Raw genomic sequence first — 22,675 nt, forward strand, 5'->3', positions numbered from 1 at the left:
GTTTCTCTTTATAGTTCCTCATAACTGGTCTATCTGCAAAGCAATGAGGACTTTGATTCATTTTGCCAAGAGGTCATTTAGAATTGGGAAGAGCCTCTCTGGTCTCAGTTTTACATCCTATTCAGGGAGAGATACAGGTCAATAGTAGGATTAGCTGATGGGATTAGAATTCTGGGAATAAACCTAAACTCATTGATTTCTTAATTCTACAAACAGTATTTCCAAAAAAAAAAAAAAAACAGAAAACAGCAACATACAATTATTAAGGCCTAAATGTAAATGAAATACATTTCAAAACTACAGAAGTGGTAATGGACAATATATGTTATTAGCAAAACTCCAACTTGAATTGGGTAACACATAGAAGAAAATTAAGCATGAGATGAGTAGAAAGAGATGAATATTTGTGTATATATGTAAATATTACATATAATTAAATAATATTTTAAAATAGAATAAATTAAATAATGAAAAATATAAATCATATATATGTCTTTTTTTTTTTTTTTAGGAAAAAAAAAAGGAGGTGGGTGGGTAGAGCTTAAGCCTTTAAGCAAATAAGCCCTCAGCTGGGATCATAAAAGCACATATCAAGGTTACAATATTAGCAGTCACCTTTGAAGTCAGAGCACAGAAAATATCCCCTGTCTGGGATATTCCCTGGGATGAGGTTTTTCCTTTTCTCCAGATCAGGTGAGTCAGAGCATTTGTAGAGGCCCCTGGGCACTCAGAGACTCCTGCCAGGCTTTTCCTGCCCTAGAGGGGAAAGAGGCTGCAGGTTAGCCCTGGGGAAGTTCAAGGACCAGGGCCAGGAATGGCAGCAGAAGGAGCAGGAATAACACCAGCACCCTGCTGAATGGAAAAGTAAAGAGCAGATCAAAGAACTTCAAGGCTCACTTGTGGTGGGGACCTGAGGATCCCAAAGTATATTCTCTGTCACCTCATTTATTGTTGCCAACTGTGGTTTGAGTAGTGGCTTCTGTGACTTCAGCTCCCAGTTGCTCAGTCCGGGATAAAACCCATGGTTGTCCCAATGGACTGGTCAACCTCCCTCCAATGGAACTGTTGCACTTTCATTGCTGAGAGCTGCTAATTGGTCTTCAACTGATGGTTGGTGCTTTTGTAACAAGAATCAGAACCACAATAATAAGGATGCAGCACTGACCTGGAAATTGTACTTAGCATTTGGACTAGACATAGATGTAAACAGACACATTTCATGCCTGCTGGGCTTAGTACTCACATGTTAAGGACAGACATGAAGGACTTGGGAAAGACACAAGCATGCTCCGTCTAGTATACATTTAAAAAGAAAAAAAAAAGAATAAGCATTTTTGGGTTGGGCTTACTTGCTTTGCCTTTTTATTGGCATTTCCTGATCCATGATTGGGCTTCCAGAAAGCAAGTCTGGAGGAGCAATCTGAAGGGGGGAGAGAGGGTCCATGATATCTGAATTCCATAATTACGACTTTAATTTCTGCAATCGGCTGGAAGCTGTGTTGCAGGCTCTTGTTACAAAAAAAAAAAAAAAAAAAAAAAAAAAAAAAAAAAGCAAGCCAAGTGGGATGGAAGTGGGTTAGGATATTATATAAGCTCTTTGCGGGAGGGGAGATGGTCTTTTATGTGTGCTCTTTTGCGGCTGCTGCTACTGCAGCAGTAGCGCAGCAGCAAGAGCGGCTCAGGTTGATTTAGAATACGGATGACAGTGGCCTGGCGCGAGCCCATGACTGACGAAAGCTGCTAATCCCGCTCGGTTTCCATGGAGACGAGCAGGAGCAGCGGCGGCAGCGGCAGCAGCAGCGAGGCTGTCAGGGAGCTCGGCTGCTATCGCGCGTCCGCGGGGGTCTGCAGGAGGAAGGAGGAGGCCGGGGCTGGGACCCTCGCGGCAGACATGGACTTGCATTGTGATTGTGCCGCTGAAACGCCGGCCGCCGAGCAGCCGTCGGGGAAGATTAATAAAGCTGCTTTCAAATTATTCAAGAAGAGGAAATCGGGTGGCACCATGCCCAGCATTTTTGGGGTCAAAAACAAAGGGGATGGGAAAAGCTCAGGTCCGACGGGGATGGTGAGGAGCAGGACCCACGACGGATTAGCCGAGGTGGTGGTGCTGGAGGGCAGCAAAAAGGAGGAGCCGCGCGCCGGGGGCGACAGTGGCCGGGGCCGTGGCGGCGGTCGGCCGAACCCTGGGCCCCCCAGAGCCGCGGGGACCGGCGTGGGCTCCCTAGCCAACAGCTCGGTGGCTAAGTCTCACAGCTTCTTCTCCCTTTTGAAAAAGAACGGGAGATCGGAAAACGGCAAAGGAGACCCTGCAGATGCGAGCAAGGCTGGCGGCAAACAAAAGAGGGGGCTGAAAGGGATCTTCAGCAGTATGCGCTGGCACAAGAAGGACAAACGCGGCAAGGAGGAGGAGAAGGAGGCGCACGCGGCCGGCCAGGGCAGCCTGATCTTGCCGGGTTCGCTCACCGCCAGCTTGGAGTGCGTCAAGGAGGAAACGCCCAGAGCCGCGTGCGAGCCGGAGACCCCCAGCCAGGACGCCCCTAGAGACCCAGCAGGTGAGCTCGGAGGGGGAGAGGAGGTGCCTGCCTCCGCTGATCGCGCCCCAGCGCGGACCTGCCGCGAGGCCGAGAGCCCCGGGTGCCCTAACGACAAAAGCGCCCGGGGAGAGGACGCCGCGGGGCATCGGCGCGCCGAGAAGCCCCGGGCACCCCCTGAGTCGGGAGCTGGTGAGGTCCACACTGCCGAGGATGCTTCCAGGACAGGTGACGTTCCGATAAAGACTGTCCCCCTTGTCGACTCTGAATGTGGCAGCGGCCGGGCGTCTGCCGTCCCTGACCCTTCCTCTGTCGATCCACCCTCAGACCCATCGGCAGATCGTATTTGTTTGATGTTTTCTGACGTGACTTCACTGAAAAGCTTTGACTCTCTTACAGGCTGTGGAGATATTATTGCAGACCAAGAGGAAGAGGCAGGTCCCAGCTGTGACAAGCATGCCCCCGGGCCAGGCAAGCCAGTTCTCTCTAAAAAGAACCCCAGCGTGGTGGCCTACCAAGGAGGAGGGGAAGAGATGGCCAGCCCGGATGAGGTGGACGACACCTATCTCCAGGAATTCTGGGACATGCTCTCCCAGACTGAGGATCAAGGACAAGGGCCCCAAGAGGGAGCGGCTAAGGCGGCAGCTGCACTGGAGACCAAAGTGGTGCCAGAGACCTCCAAAGATGCCAGAAGTGTAGAAGCGTCCAAGGACGTGTCCTTGGTCAAACGCAGGAGGCTCAACAGGATCCCCATTGAGTCCCATCCGAAGGAACAGCCCAAACACCCAGAGAAAGAGAAGGAGCAACAAGAAGGCGTCCCCAACAGTGACGAGGGCTATTGGGACTCGACCACTCCGGGTCCAGAGGAAGAAAGCGCAAGCAGTGGTAAAAAGGCTGGCATCCCCCGGGATAGCTACAGTGGGGATGCGCTCTATGATCTCTATGCTGACCCGGATGGAAGCCCAGCAGTCCCTCCTGCCAACGAGGAGACGTCTTGCTTGTCTCGGTTAAAGCCTGTGTCTCCAGGAACCATCACCTGTCCACTGCGAACACCAGGCAGTTTACTGAAGGACTCCAAAATCCCTATTAGCATCAAGCATCTCACGAACCTTCCATCCAGCCATCCAGTTGTGCACCAGCAACCAACCAGGAGTGAGATGCCCAGAACAAAAATTCCGGTCTCCAAAGTGCTGGTTCGCAGGGTCAGCAACCGGGGCTTGGCTGGAACCACCATCCGGGCAGCAGCTTGCCACGATAGTGCCAAAAAGTTGTGAGGTCTCCGATGCCAAGGTGGATGGGCCACATATCAAGGAATACAACTTTCCCCCTGGAAACCATTAAAGGATATTTGCTTCCCCTAAAGAAAGTCATTTAGTACAGCCCCCTTCTCTGGAGCCTGGACCTATTAGGTCTTTGTGCTGGGAACAGGGGCAGGATACAGCGGAGAGGGGGATGCTACACCTGGGATTCTCCTCTCAAGATAAGTCCCTGAGAATTATTTTCAAGTACTTTTTTTTCTTTTTTTTTTTTTTACCTTTAAAAAATATTTTTTGTTCCTTTTTCTTTAATACACTGAACCCTTGGAAGTCACCTTTACTTGCCTTTGCAGAAAACAAGACTTAACCAAACCTAAGTTAGCTCGTGCCAGGATATTGGGCTGTGCTAGAGTCAGAGGGCCTGGAGGAGTCACTGCAGACCAGAGGACACTTCCCTTTCTTTCTTTCCTTTTCCTTTTCAGAGATGGGTGGGGGGAAGACCCATTTCTGTGTCACTGTGTGGAAAACATCTAACAAAGCTGAAAGAACCAGGGAGTTCTACCTGATCAAAAGGGATTTTGGTTGACAGAAAACTTCCCTACTTTCGTTGTCTAGGTGTGCCAATAGGTATAGATTTATCACTTGGAAAATAAAGAAAAGTTTTGGTTTGGTTGGTTTAGATCATTTGGGGAGAAATAAAAGGCTTACAGAGTAGTTTTTCACTTTTTGTTTGTTTGTTTGGGGGGGGATCACCTGCCCCTATCTACCCAGTACAAAAATCCAGATCAGGGAAAGATTTCACTAAATGCCAATAGATACAGTATTTTAGCATTTAAAATTTAACCTTCTCATGTAGATAATGCATATTTTACAGCTCATCCCACTGTTAATATTTTATAATCTGTCAATACCCTAGAATTTAAAATCTGGTCTTATAGCTGGATATGATGACTATCCCCAAACCATTAGGTTCTTTTATGTACTGTAACCTGATACAGAGCTGGTTTGGGTTTATAAGGGCTCTCTGGTCCTCAAAAAAGATCTATTGTGTTGGTGTCCCAGAGGAATGGTTTTACCTTGTCTTGATTAAGAGTCCATTTGTTTTTCACCTCAAACCCGTTTTCAAAGATTTTATCTTAGTTATAAAATTTTAAATCCAACATTTCATCAATGGTGGTGAGTCCAAAATGAAGGACACAACAAAAAAACCATAGAAAGTAGTGTTTCCTGCCATCTGACTTTTGCTTTATAGATCATGGCTGAGACAGGTGTGTTTGGAATGAAATTGGCAAGCTTATGCATCATAAACACATTATTCTAAGATTTTTTTTGAGAAGCAGTTTAATTATATGTATGTTTTCTAATATTTCAGCCAAGACTTTTATTCCAGAAAGGATTATTACATGCCTTGGTAGTTTGAAAGATAAAGTGAAGCAGTTCCTAGAATGCTATTAGTGTCTAGTGACTAAATTAATATCATTTTGAAATGTGCTCCAGTGTATTCAATCAAAAGGCCAGAACTTCTAGTGGAGGTGATTCATCATATCAGGAGGATTATACATATTCAGGTGAAAAACCACCATGTAAATGACATGAACGCTTCTATAACTCTCATTTGCCAGAAATTACTAAGTAGTGGACTGTTATTTTGTTTTTAAATTTGTTTTCTGTTTTGTGAAAAAAGAAGGCAAGTTAAAATATGAAAACCTATTTTGATAAATGAAATTGAAATCAAAAGAAAACAAATCTGAGTCAGTGATGTGAGCAGCTTGTTTCCCATTTTAAATTCAGAAGGATTGAATTAGAAAAAGAGGTAGAAGCTTGCTGAATTTCTTTATTTATTACTGGCTATTATTGTGTTGTTTCAGATCCTTAATGTTATTTCAAAACAGTATTTTAATATTTAATATCCTTATATCTCTAGATAAGGATCTTCCTGCAGACATAGCTTTCAGGGTACTGAACACAAACTACAACAAATTCATACAAGCATCCTGCACGTGCTCACGCACTCAACTGCGTACAAACTAACAGACAAAAGACATCTAGAAATATTTAGCTTTAGAAATATCTTGGAAATTATTTCTGTTCTTGAGAAAGGGCTTTAAATTTGATTTAATGCTGATAGTACTATTTAGACTCAAAATACATTCATTTTCCCCCAGTGAATCAGAGAAAACATAAATTTTATTTCTAACTGCAAAACAAAGGCTCTGTTTTTATTTCCTTCTTGTGCATTTTCTGGCAAGAATTATATTGTCCTTTGCATGACTTCAGGGCCAAGTTTTATTTCCTCATCTGTTCAATTGTGCAGTAAAAGTTAACAGTACCTGAAGAACCGAGAAATTGTAAAGTCAATCTATTTCTAAAAGATTAGAAGAAACAATTTGTGTTTTTATAATTTGGAGACTTATTTCTGCAATGTACAGTAAAGTTTTAAGTTCTCCTGTCAATTAATTGATTATAAAAGATTTAAAATATTTTAAAAGTTATTTTCCCCATATTTTCAAAACTTTTAAAACCTGATATCTCTATGAATTGCACCCACACTAGTCAAATGAAGGATTTGGGCAATGAATTAAATGGCCTCGATCACTTGGTGGGGATCACTGCAGTGGTGGGAGGAATGGGTGGCCAACTTTTTCCAACCACAGGAGAGGAATCATAGTTGCTTTCTTGTTCCAAGGGCTACTTTGTCTCATTTGAATTAATGGAGATGATTTTTTAATATTTTTCTCTTGAATTCCATGTCAATTTTTATTAATGCACTTTCTAATAACCCTGTAAAGATTATTTAGGCCCATAGTTGTTGATTTTTTTAAAGGGAAAGGTTAAATATGGGTGAATAACACCTTTCCTGGGGTGTATGATTTAAACATACTTATGGATTAATGCCCTTTGGACTAAGAGCTACCCAAATTAGAGGGGGGGAAGACAAATCAATCGTTGGAACGGAATTTACCAGTTTAATAGCTTGGCACAAAGACATCCTGACTTTTATTATCTATATTATACTTACAATGTGACTTGAAACATCCTATTTGATGGTTGGTGCTTTTACCCTTCCATTAATACCAAGTGGGAGAAATTTTATTTACTACAGCATTTTAAATAATCACAAGATGAAAGAAAATTTTTGTCATTTCACCTAATAACAACAATGGGATATAGAGCATTAAGGACTTCCTTTGGATACACTTCCCATCAATTATCTGACTCTTTAAATACAGGTTTTAATCTATGAAGATAATGGCTGACAGAATTTAAAGGTTTCATGCATTCATCACAGTAGTTTTCAAGTTTTGCATTTAGATGAATATGCCAAGAGCCCTTTCCTGACCAATTATCAAGGTAGAAAGATTATATCAGTTGTCAACATTGCTTTTACTGAACCTTCTAAGAGTTTCCATTATTTACCTCTTTGTCAGATTAATTTTCCTAGGTGACTCTTTACTGTGAGTTCTGTATAAAGAGACTGACTCCTGTAGCATTTTGTCTGTCCCTTTGTTCACACCATAGTTGTTTAGTACCCTTATCAGAAACGGGGCACTTTGCATGACGTTGAGTTAGCATGTCTGGACCATGTTAACATGTTGGAACTCATTCTTGGTTTAGTTATTCTAAATTTCTGTCTTGAATTACAAATAGATGGACTTGGCTTCCTGTTTGTACTGAGATATGTCCTAGTACATTCACAGGTACTTTTTTTTCACTTCATACAGCTCTTTTTTTTTTTTTCATTACTAAGAAATCAAGAACTTTAAATGATTGAGGAAAAGGCACCCCATTTGCTTCTTCTTTTAAACAGCATGGCTGTTTTAAACATCTGGATGGAATTAGAGAAACCCAAGTACCTCAGCTCACACCTCTCTTTTTCTCCTCCTCCAGGCAGAGCAAGGAATGGATGACTCGGTTATTTGTGCAAAGTCACACTTAGACTTTCAATCCATTACCCCAAAATATTTATAAAACAGGTTAGGACCAAAGGGCTACTAGGGGAGACCAAGGTCTTAGACAGCTGGTGAAGCAAAAGGCCTTCGCTGACTTCATAAAAAGGAGAAGTCCCCACTGTCTCCGAATCTGTGAGGTGTGGCTCCTCCCCCATGTTGGTAGTGGAGTTGGCCCCTTGTCTGGCTCTGAAGACCCTCTCCTGGCTGTCACAGATTGCTCCTTAGAAGCCTTTCCACTGTGATAATGGCTTAAAGGAGACAGACTGTTGCAACGAGAGCCACTTAGAAAGGATAAATTATCCTTCTGCAGATGTTTTTAACGGGTGATTCCCAATGCTAGTTTCATGATCATGGAAAAGAGTTCCTGCTCAAACTGAAAAAGGAAAGATGAAAGTAGTCACTAAGCGTCCAGAGCTGAAAATGGGCGGTTTTTATGATTGGTGTTTACTTGAACTGAGTGCAACACATATTTATGGGACAGATACCATATGTAATACTTAATAATAACCCCTTCCGTTTGGGGTTTTATTCATTCTGCTGTAATTGGATTTTCTTAATATTCATTAAAAGACTTTTCTTTTATTATACTTTTTTTTTTTTGTATTTGTGTTTGTTGCTTATAGTTTGTGGGATGGAGCAGAGTGAGATGAGTTAAGCAAATTCTTCTAACAATAATAACAGTAATAACAATATAATGTGTGTTGACTACTTACTATGCTCCAGGCACTTATAGCAGCTTTACGAATATTTACTTAGTCCTCTTATGGCCATAGGGGAGAGGCAACATTGTCTTCCTAGTATGACACCTTTAATTCATCCTTTTTGTTTGTTTCTAATCCCTTTCCACCTCTGTCCTGCTCTGTGTCCCTGTCTCTGTCACTCTCTGTTTCGGTGTCTCTGTCTCTCTTTTTCCTTCCTGGGACAAGGGCTATAAATACTTTAGTGTCCTAGGGTAATACAAGAGCTAAGTAAGAACTGCTGAAGTCATTAAACAGTTCACTTTCACCAGGAAAAGCTCACCCATGTCCATGCAGCTTTACGTCTAAGATGATGGTGCTCACAGTCACTCACAGGGATCCCTGCCACGCTTCGTTAGTGAGTAGGAGAACATGGGCCTTCCTTCAGAGCTGTCTTGTCCTTTCAGGGATGAACATGGAAAGTACAGACAGAGAGCTCTTCTGCTGTCATAGTAATACTTCTTCCCTGGTAGGATTTCCGAATTCCAAGCACGCTTCACTTGTTTGCTTAAGCCCAATCTAGGCTTGTTCTGGCTGTTGCGTGCTTTTATTTCATTTATTTTTTTAATTATAGTAAGCATTTAACATAAGATCTACCCTATTAGCAATTTTTAAGTGTATAATACAGTATTGTTAACTACAGACACATTGTTGTACAGCAGATTGTTAGAACTTACTCATCTTGATGTAACTGAAACTTTATCCCTATTGATCAGCAACTCCCCCATTCCTCTCTCCCTCAGTCCCTGGCAACCACCATTCTACTCTCTGATCCTATGGAGTCTGACTATTTTGATACCTCATGTAAATGGAATCATGCAGCATTTGTCTTTCTGTGACTGGCTTATTTCACTGAGTATCATGTCCTCCAGATTTATCCCTGTTGTCAGATGCTAGGATTTCCTTCTTTTTTGAAAGCCGAATAATATTCCATTATATGTAGATAACGCATCCATTTTGTCAACATCATGGCTATTGTGCAAAATGCTGGAATGAACATAGGAATGATAATATTTCTTCAAGGTCCTGATTTCAGTTCTTTTTGTTAAATATCCAGAAGTGGGATCACTGGCTCATATGGTCATTTTATCTTTGAATTTCTGAGAACTTTCCATTGAGTTTTCCACAGACGCTGCACCAGTTGACACTCCTGCCAACAGTAGGGCCACTTTCTCCACATCTTCACCAACACTTATTATCTGTGGTGTTTGTTGAAATGGTAGCCAATTGAGTTATCCTTTGCCTTGATGCAGTTCTGAAGTCCAGATATAAGCACCTGGTTCTTTCAGAAATAGTGCATCCTATGTTCTGTCTGTGGCCTTTGAATAATACTGACCTTTATTTTCTGATTCATTAATTTGCTCAACAAGTAGTCATTCAGCTCCTCTAAGTCAATCACCATGAACGTATTTTGTATTTAATTCTAATAACTAACATGGGCTGTGTGTTTACTACAGTGCCAGGAGTGGAGCTCTGTGCTGTATTTTACATTGCTATCTTTACTGTTCACAAGAACCATGTAAAGTATATATTGACTCCATTCTCCAGAGGAAGAAAATAATGTTTGGAAAGGATAAAAACCATCTTGACCAAAGTCATTCATTTAGTAAGTAATAGGGGCAGCATTTGAACCAGAAATCTAACTCTACAGCTGATGCTTTAACTGTAAATATTTTTTAGCCATGAGAATCAATTTTTGTATTACTTGTTTTAAATAAGAAATTGATCAAAGTTTTGAACTGCCAGTGTCAAACAAGATTTTTATGATGGTGCACCTCATTAAAACAATGACTACTTTTAGTTAAAAGTGAACTTGGTTTTTAAAATGTTAGTTGATGGCCTTTCCATAATCTAAATTACCTACAAGTCTAAAAGCTATATCTCAGAGTCTAGCAGACTTTTTTTCTCACCAAAAAATTGGGCCCTAGTCACCAGTTATTTTTGAGCTATATATTAACTGGTCTAAAATCTGATAGATACTTTGACAATAATAAAACCAGCAAAGTAATTTCCATAGTGAATTCATCAGGTTGCAACCTGAGTTTTCTTTCCCTCTGATTCTATTAAGATGCCTCTCTCTGTATTTAGGGAAAATCAGTTTGAAATTACACTGCTGTCACAACTCATGAGATTGTTTTACTGACATACAAGTTACCTACATTTGATCCAATTTTTCTGACTTTTAGATCTCAATGAGATGCAGTTGAAGAGTTCAGCAACAATGGTTATTCTATTGATTTGAAAACTGGGACAATTTTTGGAAATTATTCAATAGTTGGGTAGAGTAACTTTGTGAGAAGACACATTTTAAATAAAATGCAGCCTGGGTTCCCATTATTTGAGGCACATTAAACTTTCTCAGATACTTTCAGACCTGGATCACTTAATAAACTACAGCAGAAATACTAAAAATATCCAGTCAGGTAACATGGGGCATGGAGCAGATACACAGTTAATACTTAACACTTCATTTCATGACCCCAGTTAGCCTGAAGGAATTAACAAACCTTCTCAAATACCTACGTGAGAACCATTTATTCCTCCTCTAGGCACTTATTTCTAAATAAAGGTGGAAAAACTCTAACAAAGACTATTTAATATTTTTATTGCTTCCAGGATAAATTTAATTAAACATGGAGGATCTGATAGTGGTAGAACTATCAAGAATATCAGGGAAAATGGTGTTGGTGTTATAAGCAAAGTAAATTTGTGTCGTTTTTACTTGTCACCAGCTACCTAGTAAGCTCACTGTGAACTTCAGGTTTTGCCCAACTCGTTTATATGAAGCATCTCAGTGTCACAGAAGGAATAGCAGATTATTTGAAAATGGTGACAAAGAGAACCTAAATGAGAGACCCCATTTCTATAATTAGTTTCCCTGAAAGTCAGGCATGTCTTTGAGGACAAGCTGTTGGCTGTATTATTTTTGTGCACAGGAGGAAAATTGTTAGTAGGTTTATAGATATTATTTTTATAATAGAATGTTAATCCCCTGAAAAACATCAAAAGTTGTCTCCTAGAACTAACTCTATGTTTTCAAAACTTGTTTTAAAAAAGGATTCTAAATAGCAATAGGATCTTTTCTTCCTTCTCCACTCCAGTGGTTTCATGGGATAGATGAATCAATGTTTATATTTTTAAACCTGTAAATATTTTATTTTGGGTATTTTGTATATTTGTTGATATAATTCCATTTTGTGCATATACACCATTGTGCATGTTGCTGTTTTTGATAGTCACACTTCCAATGAATGTAAGAAGCTTGGACTAATAGCACTTTCCTTGTTTCATTCAACCATCTTAAAATGAAAATACAATGCTGCCATCTTAACTGTTGTGTTTAATTTTTAACTGTTGTGTTTAATTCAGTCAATAAAATTTGTTGCTCCTTTGCATTTAAAAAGAATTCTGTTATTTCTCCAGGATCAGCTTCATTTCTGGCTTTTTCAATTTTTAGAAATTATACTGATGGTAATGACCATGATGTGATGTGTGTATATGTGTGTGTGTGTATGTGTGTGTGTGTGTGTGTCTGTATGTGTATGTGTGGACTGGGGGAGGCTGTGAGAAAGACCAATGGGAGATCCATATTTTTTGTCGCACTTTGTAAACAAATGAAAAATTATTGTTTAATTTGGGCCTCTGCCTTTTGAAAGGCGTGTTTGCTGTTCTGGCTCTGATCTGATTTCTGAGCCCTTTACTTAGAAAACTTCCATGCCTGCCATCGCTCCTGAAGCCAGCTAATCTGCTGTAACCATTAGGTAGCAGCCAAATTAAGGCCACTGGAGTCTTTCTAAAAGGCTATTTCCTGGTTTTTTGTTTATTTTGGTTTTGGTGATAGGTTTTCACTTCTTATGTTGAATAGATTCAAATCCACAATATTTTGAGACTCAATATGATTAATAATAAGATTGTGCCATTTTGTTTTTAAAAAATAAAAATTAAAGCCTAAATTGTTTTGAAGTATATCACCCTTAAAATAGATTTGTTCACACCACAGATGCTTACACTTCTCTTGAATACCAAGAAAATTTATATTTATCTGCAGAACATGATGAAAAAATACTTTCAAAGGGAGATCTGATTAGTCACAGTAAATAATCGCATTAAATATACATCAGTAGAACCACAGATAGTGAGCCAGGAAGTTGATGAAGCCTTTCTGTTGCCCTCCCCTTCCTCCAAGCCCTTTTTCTCCCTCTTCTTCTTCTCTATTCCATGAATTAACATGGAAAGCACTTTGAGATAACTTAACCCAACCTCTCTTCAATGAGGCAGTGAAGAAACTAAAGTTCACAGATGCTAAGAAACTTGCTATAAAGTCTTTGAAGAAATAAGTTGTGGTAAAAAGAGCCTAAGTGTATTAGATTGTTTTGTGGTATTATAGCAAAATACTGGGTGCTGGGAACTTTTAAAGAGGCTTTTTAGCTCTGGAGGTCTGAGAGCATGTTGTCAGTATGTGCTTGGCTCTGGTGAGGACTTCATAGCAAATGGCATCACTTGGCAGGAATGTGTGCCAGATTGTTGACCAGTGCATGCAGAAGAGGGATTCAAGGGAGGTGCCAGGCTTGCTTCCCATGTTCTTGTGGGAACTGACCCAGTCTCATGAGATCTGCAGGAATCTCTTCCCAGGGTGATGCCCCATGGCTTGGTTACTTTCCACTAAATCCCACCTCTTAAAGAGTCTGCACATCAGCATTGACACACTGGGGACCAAACCTCCAGCGCGTGCCATATCTAAACCCAATGTGGTAGCCAATTCAAGCCTGGTTTAGACCCTTACCAGTTCTGTGAACCAAGACAGATTCTTGAATTTCTGTGAGCCATGGGTTCCTACTCTATAAAGTGAGGATAGTGAGGTTTCATTCATAGAGTAGTTGCATCTACTTCACTTGTATCCAGTTGTATTAACTTTTAGAAATGCAGGTGTCCAAGACATAATATAATTTTTGTTTATGTTAACTTAAGCTCCTTTTTTTAAAAAGGCATTTATACAAATTAAAACTTTTAAAATTTGGGTTGGGGTTTGAAATATTCCTTAACAGAGAACTTGCTTAGGTACAGGGCTGAGATCAATGTGGACTTCTCTAATGGGGTGGGGTTATAAAGAGATGAATTGTGCTTGAATAGGAACAGTGAAATGAATAGGAGTAGAGGTGGCCTTATGTGTGTATTATTTTGAGACTGAAGTTAAAAGGCTACGTATGATTAGGAGAGAATGTGGAGGGGGAGCCTATTCTTTATAGAAGAAATCAAGGGTAATGGCTGAGTTGGCTGGGGACTTGGCAGCTGAAAGACCAATGGTGGTCAAATCAAAATAGAATTTACTGCCCCAGACACCAAAAGATGGGCTTTAAGACATTATACAACCACAGATGAAGGCAGATAGCTGGGTGGTTTATTAAAGTGCAGATACATCAGTGTGGCTTTAATCTGGTGGGAAAGAGAGTAATAGTATGGACTTAAGAGATAGAAAATAATTTAAGCAAAGAAGGCATTTTTTTTCTGCTATTTCAAGCAAAGAATGAATGAATAAGGTCTGTACTCTGTGAATCTACAACCCCCACAAAGGACCTCAATTCCTGAACACACCTCACCAAGCAAGCATCCCTCTGCCTCAGGTGAGATGCGGTATCCTGGAACTTAACAATGATATCATTCTTACACTGCATGGCACCCAAATTCAAGGCAATGGAGTTTTTGGACACACTGACAGATGCCAGTCTCCAGGGTGGAGCCTTAAGACGTGATATCTTAAAGGTAAACACACTTTTTATCTTCTATGCTGTTTCCACTGTCTATGGAACTTTAACCGTAAGGTTTGGAGTTCCCAGGACACAACTCTTCCCCAGAAAGACAAATTTAGTATCATAAATTTAAATAAAGAAAACAAAATAGTGAAAAAATGCCCTTGAATTTTCCCAACCACCTAAGTCTTGTGTCTTCAGATTCTGGTCCACTCTAGGATACATGAGGTGCTCATGAGCCAGCAGGTGTGTTGGGTGACAGGCGATGGATAGAGAAAGGGATTGCCTTAGCTTTATCTCACTGTGACCAAACACTTGAGATAATCAAAAGGAGGAAAGGTGTCATTTGGCTCCTGGTTTCACAGGTTTCTGTTACATGGCCCCATTGTGGCATCCAGGAAGCAAAGAGAGAGATGAGAAGGGCCAGGTCCCAATATCCCCTCAAGGGGCACATCCTGGATGAACCAACTTCATTAGGTCCCACCACTTCCCAATAGCAACACAGTCTTGGGACCAAGGCTTTAGCTGTGGGCCTTTGTGGGGCATTTCAAATTCAACCTATAGCAGGGATATTCCAAGAAAGAATAGAAGCAAGATCAGGACTGGGGATGTGACTGCAGTTAATATCCCTGTCTCCTTGTACATGACCTGAGTGGCAGCAATTTTTCCATCAGGGAGTTGATTGGGTATTCCCACCTAAGATCTGCTCTTTTATGTTTTTCTGGTTCTGGGTCTAAGATTGGAGAGGCTGGTTTCCTCCCCAGCTCCTAAGATCTTTGTACCCCTGCTCCCATTCCCTAAGTAAAATTGGACTTTTAGAAGGTAATTGAGAGTCCTTGGAATTCTCCTCCAGGTCAGAATCTGCCTGTTTCAGCTCTGTTATTTGGTGGATATGGACACTTTTTAGAGGACTCTGGTTCTCTTGGGCAGCTTAGGGACCACTGTTATCAGGTGCTCAAGGGATTCTAAGCCCAATGTTGCATACTTGATTTTCCATTTGACCAAAAAGTCATATTGATTGTATGTGATGACAGTTAATGGATGCAAGCCTAACACTTTATGCACTGGGTTCTGGGCAGGCATGACAGAGGTGGATGAAGTGACACTAGCCCCTCTTTCCAGGCCACCTAAACTTGCCTGTAAACTCCCTGCATGCAAATCTCTGCCCCACATCATTTCCTAAGGAATCCCAGCCAATGATATGACTTCCATTTTTTAACAACAACAAAAAATCAAAGCTTAGACACCTCAAGTGTTTCTGACAATACAGAAATTTAGATAGAGTTAAGGCTATTTGAGTTGGGCATGCACATGGCATGCACTTGGAGTCCCAGCTACTAGGGAGACTGAGGCAAGAGAAGTTTAAGACCCAGAAGTTTGAGACCAGCCTAGGCAACATAGTGAGACTCTGCCCTCCAAAGGAAAAAAAAATAAATCCTTGTACAGAGCACTTTAAAATGCCAGACAAAATTCATATTTATTTCTTTAAATGCATAGTTGAAGTATCAAGGAAGGGAGGCTAACACCCCTGGAGGTAGCTACTGATCCCTGGAGACTTAGATCTTTGGATTCCATGGCCCAAAAAAGAGTTGGGAATGCTAAGAGAAAGTAGATAAATTCACAATCAAAGGGAAAGGACTGCATTGTAGCTCTTTAGGTAATTGATAGGTGAAGCAGACACAAAATCAATAAGAAGATTTGAGTAACATATTAGGACACATATATAACCCTGGACCAAACAATTAGAAAATCCACATTCTTTTCAAGTATCAATAAAGGTATAAAAATTTTTTAAAAATTGACTACATCCTAGGCTTTGAAGTAAGTCTTAATATGTTCAAAAAAAACAAGTTCCACAAAGAAACACATGCTTGTAATACAAAAAACTACACTACAAATTAGTAGGGGGCAAAAAAAAAAAAAAAAAAAAAAAAAAAAAAAAAAAAAAAAAATCACAGTATGCAATTGGATTTTGGGGAGTGTGAGTGGTACTGGGTGTTGAACCCAGAACCTTCCTCTTCTTGGTAGCACATGCTCTACCACTGAGCTACACACTTTGCCCTTGAGAGTTTCTTTAAGTGTACTTTCAATAACTCAGGGATTGAAGGCCAGATGGATATTAGAAAACAATTAGAAGTGCATAATTTTCTGAATAAAGTATAAAGTCATAAAAATACAACTAATGCTCTATTTAGAAGGAATTTCATATCTTCAAATGTTTAAGTTACCAAAGATGAAAAGCTGAAAATTAATGAGTTTAGAATCCATTTTCATCAAGTGTAAAATATTAGAAAAAGAATAACCGAATAAGCCCATAGGAAATATAGGTAAGTAGTAATATGAATAAAAGCAGAAAGTATAAGTCAGGAAAAAAAGTTACCCTGAAGTGGATCAACAAAGAAAAAATTAATTGCTTTGAAAAAAATCTAACTATTTATTAAGAAAAATAGAAAAGATATATGTAACATTCATAATGAGATGGTTTTAACTATAGTAATAGCAGAGATAGAAATATAATGAAAGACTGTTATAGTTATGCCAATAAATTCCAAAAATATATATGAATTGCCAAAAATGACTTGAGAAGTCAGTTTTAGGTAACCTAAAGGGTTCTACAGTGTTGGAAACACAGAATTGATAAACTCTTCTTCCTCCTCTAAACCAAACAGCAAAAGCAGATGGCAGAACAAATGGTCCACCACACATCTCATGATCAGACAATTACAACCTAACACAATCTCCTTAAGAGAGAGAGAGAGAGAGAGAGAGAAAAGAGGGGAGACGTTATTCAATAGATGGTCCGAGATTAGCAAGAAAAAAATTACAGACTCTATTGTGGAATTCAACATTTCTACATAAGCTATTAGAAAAAAAACTGCATCTAATAGTCTATAAAACTAAAATTACATCATGATCAAGTTGGGCTTATTCCAGGAACGCAAATATGGTTTACCATTAAAAAAAAAAAAACCCTATTAATAGAATTTACTATCTAAGAGATTGAAAGAGAAACGTGGTATTTCAAAACAGCAGCTTCCCATGCCTGAAGGTAGTTTTCAAGGTCCTTTAACAATTCCAAAACAAGGACACCTCATTTCTGTTGTGTTCCTGAAACACTCAAGCTCTCAGGACAATGGGTTTATTTAAATGTTAACCTTTAAAAGTTTTGTCTACTAGCATCTTTTTAAGCAGTTGCTCATATTTCATCCTAAGATGCTACAGATGCATTATTCTTCCATGCATCATAAAGCAAGAAAAAGTGCCCAGGTAGTTGAAAGATACACTCCATTTCAGAGATGTAGAATTATGAAAATGTGCATTTTAGAATGGATGGAATATTTATGTATTTGTTAAAAGTTTTGACATTAGTATTCTGCTTTATTCATCAGGGAAGTGAAGGTTTTTGTGGAAAAAGACAGCTATCTACAGATACCAAATGTTCAGACATTTGGAAGCAATTACTATTTAGTGAAGAATGGGTCAAGCAGATGCAATGAGGGTCTTCGGTTTAGGAAAAATTGTATATTTCTTTCTTATAAAACTATATGCTTCTCATGAAATAAACACTAAAAAAAACCTTCTCATATATATAATTTTATTTTGCATGCTTCTTACTTTGAAGGAATGGCCTACACACTTGACATCTTTGCCTCTAGTCTTTCATCCTGAAGCAGACCTCACAAGCTGGCAAGCAAGAATATAGGGATGATCTTTTTATCTTTCTCTGTCAGCTGCTGGCACCTCAGTGTTTCCCAGAAGACACCAATTTCTCAAAGATCCATGTCTTATACTTCTCACCAGATGGTAATGTATTTTTTTTTTTAAACAAGCTTCTAACTCTTGCTTTGGCCTGTGGGACTACTTTTCAAAAGATTCACATCACCTCTGTTTTCTCAGTCTTCCAGATACACACCAGGCCTGATGTGTGACTCTGCTCACTGGTATATGGCTTCCTGGTGACTCTGCTCACTAGTATATGGCTTCCTGGTGACTGTCAGGTGTATTTCTTCCTTTCTAGGTGGAGAGCCCCCTTGACCAGCAAGTCTAAGCACATTTGATTCAAGAGCATGATGGTCTTCTGATAGTGGTATATTCCAACCCATAGGTTTTTAAATAACAGTAAAGGGTGAAACTTTACTGGGATCCTCTGTTTCAGCAGGTTCATGTTATCCCCAGCCTAACGACTGGCATCTTTTAATTGATCACATCTTTTATTATTACAGTGTCAATCTTTCCTTCTACCTGTCATTTTTGTTTTTGATTTTTAATGGCCATCTTTTATACTGATCTTTAGTCCAGACTTATCTTCTCAACAATGCAATTTATTCTTCCTTGGGGGGAAAATCCATATAAATACTTGCTTTTTCTGGGAGTCTTGCCCTGAAAATCTTGTGCTAATAAGCCAGTATCTTTAGGGATTAATGCAGAATAAAGTATTTGGTTTTTTCCCTGCTTCCTGGCACACAGCCTCTGAATCCTCTCAACTTCTTCAGTGGCAGGAGTGTCTAGGTTGCTCATGGTGGACCCTTTACCATATCTGAGTTCATGCTGAGATGACTCAGAATGGTGCTGGTCATGCTAAAACGACAAATCATGTGATTAGAAGGTTGGTGCTTGGAGGCAAGTGATGTTAGCCTGACCTCCTGACTTCCAACTTCCAGGGAGGGGAAGAGGCCTGGAGGCAAAGTTCAACCATACTAGGGTTTGGTTAAGTGTCTCTCAAAGGACCATGTATCAAAGGCTTGGTTGTTAACCTGTGGCACAATTGGGAGATGGTGGAACCTTTAAGAGGAGGGACCTAGTAGGAAAAATTTAGATGCCTGGGGTGTCTCTTTCTGCTTCCCAGGCACCATGAGTTGAACAGTTTCCTCCAGAATGCTCTCCAGTCCCAATGCACTGCCTCCTCAAAAGAAATAGGGCCAAATGACCATGAATTGGAACCTAAAATCTGTGACCCAAAATAAAACTTCTCTCTTATTAAGTTGATTTATCTCAGGTGTTTCTTATAGTAACAGAGCAGACTAACACAATTAATAGGCCAATGATTTAATCAACTGTGCCTGCATACCAAAACCCCAGTTATATTTTTAGACATTGAGGCTCCTCAGGTGAGTGTCCCTATTGGTGAACACATGGATGTGCTGAGACGGTGTTATCCCCCAGTTCCACAGAAAGGGCCAGAAGTTCTGTGCCCAAGACCTTTCCAGACCTAGCCACGTGTGTCTCTTCATTTAACCAGTCCTGTGTCTCCTTTATAATAACTATAGTTTATAATAACTAGAGTAGTAAGTTTAGTGCTTTCTTGAGTTTTCTGGGTCATTTCATATAGTTATGAAACCTGAAAGGGTCATGAGAACTCCTGAATTTGTAGTCAGTTGGTCAGAAGTGAAGGAGGCTTGTGGACTCCCAATCTTGCAGCAGGCATTAGAAGGGAGACAGTCATTTTGGGGACTCTGCCCTGAACCTTGTGGAATCTGCTAATTCTGTGTGGCCAGTATCAGAGATGAACTGCAGTATTATATGAAAATTATAAGAGGAAAGGATGAATTTTAACAGGCTCACACTATGGGGCTTGCATGCCTAATTGAGAGTTTCTGTCTCTGAGTCTTTAAAGCATTACTTTCCCAGTCCCTGCTTGTGTCTCTAACAGTAGAGTCCTCAGAGGTGTGTTTCAGTGCTCAGGGCAGTCTGGCCAGCATTCTGGAGTGAATCATGAGCGATTGCCTGTGGCAGGGGGTTGGCTGCCCACCCAACACCATCCCATGGTCCCCACAGGGCTGTACCGTGATGAAGAACAAGGACTCTGCAGCTCTAGGAAAGGCAAACACGTGGAAATCGCCTTCAGTGGACAAGGTGGTGGGGTTGCTAGTGGAGTTTGTATTGGAAATGTCTAAGGAACTGGTCTCCTCAGACAGAACAGGGTGGAGGAGGGCATGGCTGGGTTGTGGGGGGGACAGGCCTACCTGGCCCTAGTCTCTGCCTTCTCATGTACCATGATCTGTCTCTGGTGAATGTAATTGCTCTGATACATGCAAGAAACTCAAAGGAGAGTTTCCCCATCGCAATGGTTGTCAAAAAGTCCTAATGGGCCCGTTTTGGTGGTTGGTGAATGTTTGAAATCCCAACAACTGCAGATGCTGAGATAGGAGGATCGCAAGTTTGAGGCCAGCCTTGGCAACTTAGTGAGAACTTGTCTCAAAATAAAAAATAATAAATAAATAAAGCTGGGGATGTAGCTTAATGGTAGAGAGCACTGCTTTCAGTCTCCAACACTCACATACAGAGAGAGAGAGAGAGAGAGAGAGAGAGAGAGAGAGAGAGGGAGAAGAAAAAAAGAAAGAAAGGAAAAAACAGCCAATGGATTAAAAACCCATTTGCTTTCATTATAAGAACTTTCATCAAGAAAGAAAAGGAAGAGCTGTTAGATTCTTTAAGCGTAATTTCAACTGTTATAAATGTTTTAAAGGTTTGCAAAGTGGTTTTCAATTTTTTATCACCCATTTGTGTGAACACATTTTCTCTCAGATAGTGGCTATGGAGAGTTCTAGAAAGAATGTGGAAGCACAAGAAACATAAAAACCAAGAGAAGCAAGCTACGCCCAGGACAGCAGGCTCAGGTTTTTCAGTAAAGCTCTGGCAGAGATCTTAACTGAAAAGTTTACAGAAAATCCATAAGAAATACTTTCCCTGATTCTTTCCCTCTTATTCTTCTTAACATAATTATATGCTATAATATGTGTGAAGCTCTGGATTGGATCCACAGTGCTACACACACACACACACACACACACACGCCACGTCAAGTGGTTGACCTATACAATCTAGGCTTGTACAAATACATGGCTATGAAGTTTACACAAGGACACCACCACTGAATGATGAATTCTTTGATGAAGCCCCTGTTGTTAAGGGATTATGACTGCAATTGACCTCAGGTCCCCTTTATGTTACCCTGTGGTACTATACAAACATTGTCACTTTCTATAAAGCATCACACAGGAAAAGCCCAGAGAGCCCTGCTCTTCTCACAGTCTTGAGGTCCCCAGGATCCATGTGCATTTACTCATACTTTGGAGAAACTCGGTTGTGGTCAGTAATTTGTTATTTTCCCTGTTTTCATGAGAAACATCACTTTGCCTGGTGCCCTGCCCAAATCTGTTAAATCATAGCAGCAAGATCACCCTCATGATGAATCTCAGGGGATTCTAGTGAGGTACGCAGTAGTGAACACACGTTTAACACAGCTCAAGTGTTTTTTTTTTTTAATCAGAAAGTGATACAGTCATGTTGTATAACTGATATGACACGAACCTGTCCTTTGAGCTTAAATACAGTCCTTCTTAGGCCAGGAGATCAGTTCAGTGAGGATGTGTTTTGGGGGAGCACCTACCACAAAGCCTGTCCCACCTGGAGGCCAGGGAGCAGGGCTTTGGTTCTCTGTGGGCCTGAGCATCCCTTTCTGCATTCATGGGCAGCTGAGGCTGTCTTGCTATGCCCCGCCTGCGCATGATTTTCTCTTCCCTTTCTCCTTTATGTCCTTCTTGCCACCTATTCAGTGAAGCAGGCCAATCCAATACAGGTATTTCCCTAGCAGGAAATCTGGTGCCAGATATCAAGGCAATCTCTTCACTCACTACCTGAGCATCTAAATAAGAGAGGGAACAACCAAGACAAGTGGAATGGAATGGAGGACAGAGGCTCTCAGGGAACTGAGAGAGGCCTGCCCAGCTCTCAGGGAGGCTCCATGGGCTGCTCAGGTGCAGTAGCTCATGACGACTTCTCCCTGTCTCCTTCTCTGAGTTCTGCCCTTGGCTGCTTGGTGTGCACTCTCCAGGCCTGCATGGAAGCCGCCCACTTCTCTCCTCCATGCCCAGAGAGGATACAGAAGCCCTGCTCCTTAGGCTGAAGGCAGGACAGACTTCAAGGTGAAACAGGCTTTCAAGACCCCGGTGGGATCAGGTTGAAAGTAGATCCCCCCAGAACCACCTTGTTTGCTTAGTTTTCTTCTTCCCTCCCTCCCTCCATTTCTNAGCGGGAGGTTTCAAACATATTCACCTATATAATCTCTCTCTTTTCTCTTTCTCTCTCTCTCTCTCTCTCTCTCTCTCTCTCTTTCTTTCTTTCTTTCTTTCTTTCTTTCTTTCTTTCTTTCTTTCTTTCTTTCTTTCTTTCTTTCTTTCTTTCTTTCTTTTCTGTCTTTCTTTCTTTCTGTCTTTCTTTCTCACAGGATGCCCCTAAGGAGCCCTGGCCAGCGGTCCCCACCTCAACTCTGTTTCTAGGGAAGCAGATGGAAGGGGAAGGTGGGTCATCCCCAAGGATGAAATTTCCTGGATCATTTGGTGGGAATAGAGGGTAAGCAGGAACAGAGTGATGAGGACAGTGGATAAATGCAAATGCAAGAGAGCGGCCGACTGGAGAGGAGCAGCTGTGGGCAGACAGGTGAACAAAAGGGAA

At 40.8% G+C, this 22,675-nt stretch overlaps 1 protein-coding gene across 3 annotated transcripts in view; it reads left to right on the top strand.

The window, feature by feature from the left end:
• Amer2 (APC membrane recruitment protein 2) overlaps nucleotides 1–11,877 on the top strand; it is a 29,291-nt gene extending 17,414 nt beyond the window's left edge. The window contains exons 2-3 of one of the 3 annotated variants that reach the window (XM_048801268.1): nucleotides 291–297; nucleotides 2,279–11,877. In XM_048801268.1, coding sequence (XP_048657225.1) covers nucleotides 291–297; nucleotides 2,279–3,805 — 1,534 coding nt within the window. In that variant the 3' untranslated portion in view covers nucleotides 3,806–11,877. Of the gene's footprint in view, nucleotides 1–290; nucleotides 298–1,562 lie in introns of those variants that run through there. The other 2 variants (XM_015498836.2, XM_048801267.1) reach the window with 2 other exon arrangements.
• The last annotated feature ends 10,798 nt before the right edge of the window (nucleotides 11,878–22,675 follow it).

This window comes from Marmota marmota, unplaced genomic scaffold (genome assembly GCF_001458135.2).
Source record: "Marmota marmota marmota unplaced genomic scaffold, marMar, whole genome shotgun sequence".
NCBI lineage: Eukaryota > Metazoa > Chordata > Mammalia > Rodentia > Sciuridae > Marmota > Marmota marmota.